The 8,367-nt window shown below is 36.2% G+C and overlaps 1 protein-coding gene across 1 annotated transcript in view; it reads right to left on the reverse strand.

Annotated features, from left to right (window-relative positions):
- The window catches only part of LOC131434583 (centrosomal protein of 164 kDa), a 48,399-nt gene extending 41,033 nt beyond the window's left edge, over positions 1-7,366 (reverse strand). The window contains exons 1-2 of the mRNA XM_058601427.1: positions 6,988-7,366; positions 6,626-6,737 (exon numbers count right to left, since the gene is read on the reverse strand). Of these exons, the coding sequence (XP_058457410.1) occupies positions 6,626-6,737; positions 6,988-7,063 (188 nt within the window). The 5' untranslated portion in view covers positions 7,064-7,366. The remainder of the gene's footprint in view (positions 1-6,625; positions 6,738-6,987) is intronic.
- Between the last annotated feature and the right edge of the window lie 1,001 nt (positions 7,367-8,367).

Consider the following 8,367-nt stretch of genomic DNA (forward strand, 5'->3'; position numbering starts at 1 on the left):
GAAAGGTAATCACCATCACAACAGACATGCCCACTGTACTGTTCAGAGCAGTTCTTTTGTGCTTTTTCTTGATTCACTTTCAGTTTGGTTAATGATAAGGGATAAAAAAATCTGGTGGAAGTTTTTTTTAACACAAAACTTCATATATGTAATAGCATTAGCAAAGCTGTTTTCGTTTTTTCAATTTTGACATTTGCACATTGTGCTTTATAACAACATTACTAGTGAAGAAATCAAGCAATCAACCTTTGCATTGTTACAGCTAACTATTTCGCCATTTTGTGGTTTTATATCAGCTTTACATGCAGAACTGATGAGACTTTAATGGCAATTCCATATTCGTATACAAGTAAAATATACAAGATTGCTTGAAGCTCATTGGTTACTATAAAAAACAGTTTGAAAAATTGAATTGAATCATGAATAAAAAGTTTGTATACATTTTTGTTTTCATTATACTGGTGACGCTTTAAGCCGAGGTCTAATAAACGAATAATAAGAATAATCTGACCAAATAAACTACACTCAAGACCCGAAATTAAGAGGCGGCAGACCAGAAGCAAGTAAATATTGTAACAAAACATGGGTTTGATTTTGTATTGCGTTGGAAGATGAGAAGTAGGCACAATTCTGTATTTAGTTTTGGTAATATGTAATAAATTTGTATCCTGCATGGAATTCCCATGGACGTATACAAATCAATACATTACAGGTAATTCTGTATGAAACATTTTTGATTTTTTTTTGAAATTTCAAAACAATATAAGGACTGCATCAAAAAGTAGTTAGTAACATTGATTATTGAATTTTTATTCAAGCGAAAAAAACATATTTTGACATCAGTTTTCGATATATTGTAGAAAAAAATACATTTTTATGCATTTCACTGATTATATTGAAGAAAATCCTAGTTTCTGTGAAACGCTCGCACTTTGGACTTGACATTCTTCATTAAATTCTGCACAGTTACTTTTGTGACTTTCCTGGTGGCAGCTGTCCAGTTTTTTTTAACTCCTGCATGTTTTGGGACACTGTACCTTCCTTCCGAAAGTGCCCCTTGACAATTGCCCAATACCTTTCAATTAGCCGAAGATCCGGGCAGTTCGGTGGATGGATGCCCTTTTCCACGAATTATACATTATTTTTTGACAACCACTGTAGAACGGAGTTGGCGTAGTGGGCTGAAGCCAAATCCGGCCAGAAGAGAGGAGGAGTCTTATGCTTTCTGTACAGTGGCAGCATTCTCTTCTTCAAACATTCTTCCTCGTACACCTTGGCGTTAATTGTGCCCTTCGTGAAGAAAATCGACGACCGCAAACCACAGGTACAAATTGCTTGCCAGACCAACACCTTCTACCCAAACTTTTCCATCGCCACCGTGGTGTCAGCGTCGTCCAGGTCCTGGTACACCGATTTCGTAGGTGGCGTAGGTTTCGTCGTCGATCAGGATGTATCCGTCTTTGTTCTGTAGAATCCTGTTATACAGTTTTCGCGCTCTTGTTTTGGCCTGAACTTGCTGTACCAGGGACTTTTTCGGCACCTTATATTTCTTGTACGTTTTCAGGGAGTTCCAAACTTTGATCCGTTGAATCATCCCGATGGTGGTGTTGAACTCCTTGGCCAAATCCCGCGAAGACGTTGATGGGTTTTTCCTGATGTACTCAACCACTTTTAAGTTCGGGGCAAATTCTTCATGGAAAGGGTCTTACCGAACTTCATGGAAAGGATCTTACCGAACGATAATATTTTTGAGACTGGTGTGGTGCACTTTCACCCGTTTTGCAATTTCGTCACGGAACGACCGAAATTAGCTCTGCGCCTAATTCGTATTACTGTTTTTGAATTAGTTGATTTTAACAACAAAATTTCCAAAATAACTATAAAATTAGTTAAAATTGAGAATTTACTTTGCTGAAAAAACTCTTATTTTTAGAGAATGTGTTTAGTTGGTGAATATCCTGGACACAAACCAGCAATATTTCAATCCAACACGAAATTCTCATTGACAACTAATTTTGTTATTAAAATCAGAAAATTTGTTTCTATTTATCTATCACCATCATTACTGAAGCACAAAGCACAGCACAAAGAAAACAAAACTGAAATGGGTATTATTAACAAGTTTATTAGCCAAAAACTCATGAGAAGTGTCAAAGCAAAACAATCCATCAAGAAGCTAAAAAGGACAGTTTTATTGAAACTGCTTGAAAATTGTTTTGATGTTTTTCGCATGTGTTCGATATATCTTTATTTGAATTTCTAAACCGATATGTAAAAATGTCGTAAACTGTTAGTGGAAATCGTATTTATTCAGAATTTGTGCGCACTTGAAGCGATTGTGCGTAATAATGTTTTTACGCGGAACAGTGAAGTGAATTTCGAATGTTTCACTCTAATTGTGATGAAGTATTCGTATTAGGTTTTTGTTTTCCGAGTGCTCAAAGTTTTCAGTGAGAATGAAGAAAACAGTGATTAAAAAGAAAAAAAATTCAAAAAGATGTTTATGTTCTTGTCTTTTTCTCCAATACAACATCGTATTTATACCTGCCAATATGGAAAAGACAACCGCGTCTGAAATTTTGTCGGCAGTAGTGTGCCATCTAGTGGATAGTAGTCATTACGGTGTTACCGTTTCGGTGACAGGGCGCCATATAGCTGCAGATTGCAGAAGCCAATTCAACCATTCATATTGGTTGAAAACAACATTTTGTTTCTTTGATTCAACTGAAAAATTAGTTGAATGGAAATGAAATGTGCCTTAGCTAAGAAATGACAGCACACAGGAAATCAACCCTTCAAGATATATTCCTATCCGTGTCAGCATCCTAAGTGCCCCTGACTCAACTTTATTTTTCGATACATCCATGCAGCGTGAAGTGCGTGGAATCCCGGATCATCTACGCTCGACGGAAATCCCAAAAATATTTTCAAGTAAGTTCAGGCATATTGACTCTGAGAAAATGTTTTATACGGACGGATCGCGAATTGAAGAAGCGACAGGGTTTGGTATGTTCAACAATAATGTTTCGGCCTCATTTAGGCTTCAAGAACCTGCATCTGTTTATATAGCAGAGCTAGCAGCAGTTCATTATAGTTTGAGTGTAATCGTCACATTAATTCCAAACCATTATTTCCTCTTCACAGATAGTCTGAGTGCAATTGAAGCCATTCGCTCAAACGCTGCTGGCAAAAATGAACCGTTTTTCCTGGGCAAAATAAAACAGTGCCTGAACGACATATTGAACAATAATTATCTAATCACTATAGTCTGGGTCCCGGCTCATTGCTCCATTCCTGGCAATGAAAGAGCCGATATTCTAACCAAACGTGGTGCTATTGAGGGTGAAATTTATGAGCGACCGATTGCTTTCAACGAATTCTATAGCTCGTCTCGCCAAAGAACACTTGCCAGCTGGCAAGCATCTTGGGATAGAGATGATCTGGGTCGGTGGATGCACTCAATTATTCCGAAAATATCGACAAAGGCATGGTTCAGGGGACTGGATGTGAGTAGGGATTTCATTCGTGTGATGTCCAGACTCATGTCCAATCACTACACGTTAGATGCACATCTCCTTCGAATTGGGCTCTCCGAGACTAATCATTGTGCTTGCGGAGAAGGTTATCGGGATATTGATCATGTCGTTTGGACATGCGTGGAGTATCGTGATGTCAGATCTCAACTAATAAATTCTTTGCGTACCCAAGGTAGACTATCCAATATCCCAGTTCGAGACATTCTTGCTTGTCGTGACCTTTCATACATGAAACTTATTTATCATTTCATAAAGAAAATTGGAGTTTCAATTTAATAAAGGCCCCTTTTAAGACTTAGTTCTGATCCCAGCTGCGTCCATGAGTTCAACCAAAAGCTAAATTAGAATAAAAATTATGTAATGATACAAACAAACTCGAAACAGTTTATGAAATTATCAACAAAATGTCTGAAAATAGCAGCTTATTTTATAAATTATAGAAGTTAATCGTTTGGTTCAAATAATATTTCCGAGTAGATTTCATAATTAATGACGAGTTACCTAAGATGATATTTAAGCTATAAGAGAATATGTTTTAATAAATTCAAAACGTTGTGACTATGTTAGAATTAAATTAGAATAAGAATATTTTGTAAAAGTGATGCTACGGCGAAGAAAAACTTATGTAAACTGCCTTAAGAAATAAACGTATTTATGAAAAAAAAAAGAAATGACAGCACGTTTAATTTGTGAATTCAACTAAAAAAAATAGTCATTTCAACAAATATTTTATTATTATTAAGGGAATGAGAATAAAAAATCTAAATTAGCAAAAGTAAGAATTTTTTAGTTGTCTCAAAAAATAACTAACTAAAATCAGCAAATCAACTAAATTTTTCGCGAAAATGCTGATTTCGGTCGTTCCGTGGTTGTACGTGACACCACTTTCTGAGCACCAAGTGTGCAGAATTTTCTTTCGCGTTTCCGGATCAATTCGACTCATCATTGAAATGATAAACCGTACCGAAACCAATCAATTGCGCAGCTGTTATTGACATGTAAACAAACATGTCACCGCAAAACACGCTGCAAAAAAATAAGCCATTTCAGAGTAATAACTGTTTGAATGTTGCTAACTACTCATCGATACACTCCTTATGCAATTCATATGCAAAATATCATGACATATGCAAGAAAAGACTAAGAACTTTGAATCGAAGGATTTTTTCTAGGAAATCTCAGCTCGAAGTTTTTGATCAATTGATTTCGTCACTTAAAAGTCGACTCGAAAATGATTCTGTGCGATTTTTCAAACTGTTGGAAAGATTTGCAGTTGGTCAGCAAGCAGATATCGATGAAACTAGGAAATTTTATGAGAACGATTTTTACAAGGAAAGGTTACTCAGTGACAGAGATATATTTTGGCAACTACTGAAGCAAAATGAACCGGCAAATAGTCTGTGGGAAGTTGTATATATTCTACGAAAATATAAATGGATAAAAAGGTTTGTTCCAGAATTTGTATCTCCTTTGTGCCGTCACTTTTTTGACAGTTTGAAATATTTAACACTCATCATCGCGTAACTCCGGAACCGGAAGTCGGATCTGAACAGAACTCAACAATTCGACCACTACTTCCAGTAGAAATTTGTTGCTTTTCATATCGTCATGCTTGAAACGCTACAACGTCACGGTTCTGTATGCTAAGATTCGGTTGAATTCCACGAAAATGTCAAATAGTCAAATACCACAAAAGCCATGTTTTAGCAAAACTCCAAAACTGTTCACTGAGCCATAAAATGGATCTGAAAATAATTCAATTTCCATGTATTGTAATTTCATTTACGCTTGTGAACATCGGTCAAACCGTCTATGGGAGAGTTGAAAGCACATTTCGGAATCGGAAGTCGGATACGTGAAATATTCAATATAACATTCTATGGGGTTATAAGACCTGCAATTTGAACCAAAACATGCAATTCTCTAAGGAAATCTTTCTGCATATTTTCTACATTTTTTCACGAGCTATCATGCAAATACGGGTCCAATATCATTCTTCTGAACCATAAGTCCTTTCGTATGGATTTACGTTTATAATAATCGGCTCAGCCATTCCCGAGAAAACCAAGTGCTTATTTTTGTCAAGTGTTTATCGAATTGAAAGTCGGACTTCACAATGTTTGCAAAGCCTTTCTATATGAAAAAGATAAAACGTCGAAAGCGTTTCTCATAATTGCTCTTGAAAATATTTCTGTTGATAACATATAATTTCCAATCTATTTATATAAAAAATTCAGATGTTGATCAGGTCATATTTTTAACATTGAATAAAATTCGAATACAGTGCCATCCGAACTTGGCTTAAATTATTTCTACAAATTCCGATGGACTTTTGTAGGGTAACTGTATAGATTACTGATTACTTATCTTTTCTATAACAAAGAACGCTACACGGTTAAAAATCCATTGCCGTTTCCATGATTAAGAAATTATGAAAATCATGGAACATTTTTTCTTATGGGATCATGCCTTTTATTGATGATTCTATGAGCAAAATGATGAATTATTGCTCATGATATGAATCATTTTGCGCATAGAATCATCATTATCAGACATGATTCATGATTTTCATAATTTCTTAATCATGGTACCGGCAATGGATTTGTAACCGTGTATATAAACAATGTATTATTTCTGTCATAGTTCGCTGGTTCTTTCGGATAGTACTGATTTGAATGTTTTAAGCACAGCTGTTATATAATTCCCGACATCTCAATCTTACGCATCATAAGCAGGGTGGTGCCATTCGGTACAGCCTCTTCCAAAACATGCCGATTACAAATACTCAGAAAGAGAAGTATATAGCATTACCCACAATAACAGACAGGACGATCGGAAGATAGGCTAATACTGTAACATGGTGCAAGTATCATTATAAATTTTTTTTTCATGAAAACAAAGTCATCCGCCCGGTAATAAAACTCACATCGAAAGAACCCATCGTCTTTTTTAAAAGTTCCCTTTGTATAATATGAGCAATTTTGTTCTTTTCGTCGGATATTTTTTTTAATAACTTCGAAAATTGAACAATTTAATCGATATGAGCTTTAAGTCAATATACGAGAGCGAAACAATCAATATACACTTACCAGGGCTTCCAATTTTCCGGCAACGGATGCAGTAATCCTTGCCGGGCGAGATAAATCAGGTTGGTTTCCTTCTCTGGATCAATGCCAATCTTGACTGCATACTCGAGTATTTCTGTAGTTTTATCCATGGTAGCAAAAGAAGAAATTAGGACCAGAAATCCCAGAGAAAAAGGAAACAATAAATGTAATAGTTTTTTTTTTCAACCAGAAAAATATAATCTAGATGGCACAATCAGAAACGAAAATAAATGCGAAACACATCCAATCTAAGAGTACGAAGAACAAGCATCCTAGATCAATAGATTTTTTCTCCGTCCTGGTGCCATTTTCCATTCTTTTTTTACTTCAACTTGTACCCGTACCTTCCTTCGACGGTTCATAGGTTGAGTAGAAAATTTCCTCCGGGTTACTGCTTTCGAAAGTTGGGTACGAAGTCATAATCCACCTATGACTTTCCTGGATCGGTTCTCCTGGGTGTGATGCAATTAATCACCGTGATTTTTGACTTCTGGTCCAGCGACAAGCTCGGGTCGATTTTCTTTCTACACTTCTGTGCACTCCATCACAAGCTCCAACAGTTACGGAAGGTATCGTTTTGCCCGATTCAAAGCACTTTTCAATGATTTTTTTCCCGATAGAAAATTATTAGATCACTTCACATCACAAAAGGCTTTATTTTCACTTTGCTTTATTTAGATACTGCACAAGATTGTTTCAGAACCCGTCCTGTCCGGTCAAGTACTGAGAATTTTATGAAAGCTTTATGAAAGGAAAGTGCAAGAATAGAATCGGAGAGTACACTACAGCTTGGAACATGGCTTCAAGTGCGCATGTTTCGCGAACATATGGAGTAGGGTCAAATGATGACGGTATTCGGCAGAACGGAGAAGGGTGCCTAGGTCGAACTTTTCAAATGGCAAGAGATGAACTCAAGAATAAGTTCAGTAAGTTTGATTTCGCGATGGGATGAACGTTACCAGCTGTCAACTTCCGTCAGTAAACAAACAAAGGAGGCGTCTGGTATTGCACGCGCTCTTCGCAGGTTACGTCTTATGAGTGTATGTCAACATAAGCATGGCGTTTTTGGTAGCCGTTACCCAACTCGGCTAACTAGTTGACATATTAGTTGTACCCGTTGTACCAAATACAAATAATAATACCTCTAGGTCCCATACAAACAGATTGCTAATAGTTGGCTCACCGAAAGATCAATTCAACCTAGCCTATTCTTCTGTACAGCTTTGGTATGGTAAACTTAGCAAAAATGGTTTTACCTGGCAACTTTACTTAGAGCAAATTCAGCAGCTGCAAGATTCATATGGGTGGTCTATAATGTAAATGAAACTGAAACAAACGTATCCCCAGCAATCCGTTTTAGTTTTATTTTTTCGACCAGTTCTACTGTCAAATTTAAAACTGGTATACATTGCTATTTTTTCTATATTTGAAACACAGATAAAACGCTGCTAGGGCTGCCAGTTTATTTTGTTATAATTTCTAGATTTAAATTTTAAAACTAACATAAATTATGCATCTAGAACTAGAACACTCCTGAATATGCCCTTAAAGTTGCTATGGTTATGTTAGTTCTGCTATTTTGTTTTTGTTTATAATGATTCTTTGCCATGCTGGACCCAATGATCGGACGATTCCATCGCTACGAATATTTGGCAATATTTGGTAAATTGTCAATGACCTAACAAATCTATTCTAACATTGCAAAGTGCGGAATAGAATGAGAA

The sequence above is a fragment of the Malaya genurostris genome, chromosome 3, assembly GCF_030247185.1.
Source record: "Malaya genurostris strain Urasoe2022 chromosome 3, Malgen_1.1, whole genome shotgun sequence".
NCBI classification, from domain to species: Eukaryota; Metazoa; Arthropoda; class Insecta; order Diptera; family Culicidae; genus Malaya; species Malaya genurostris.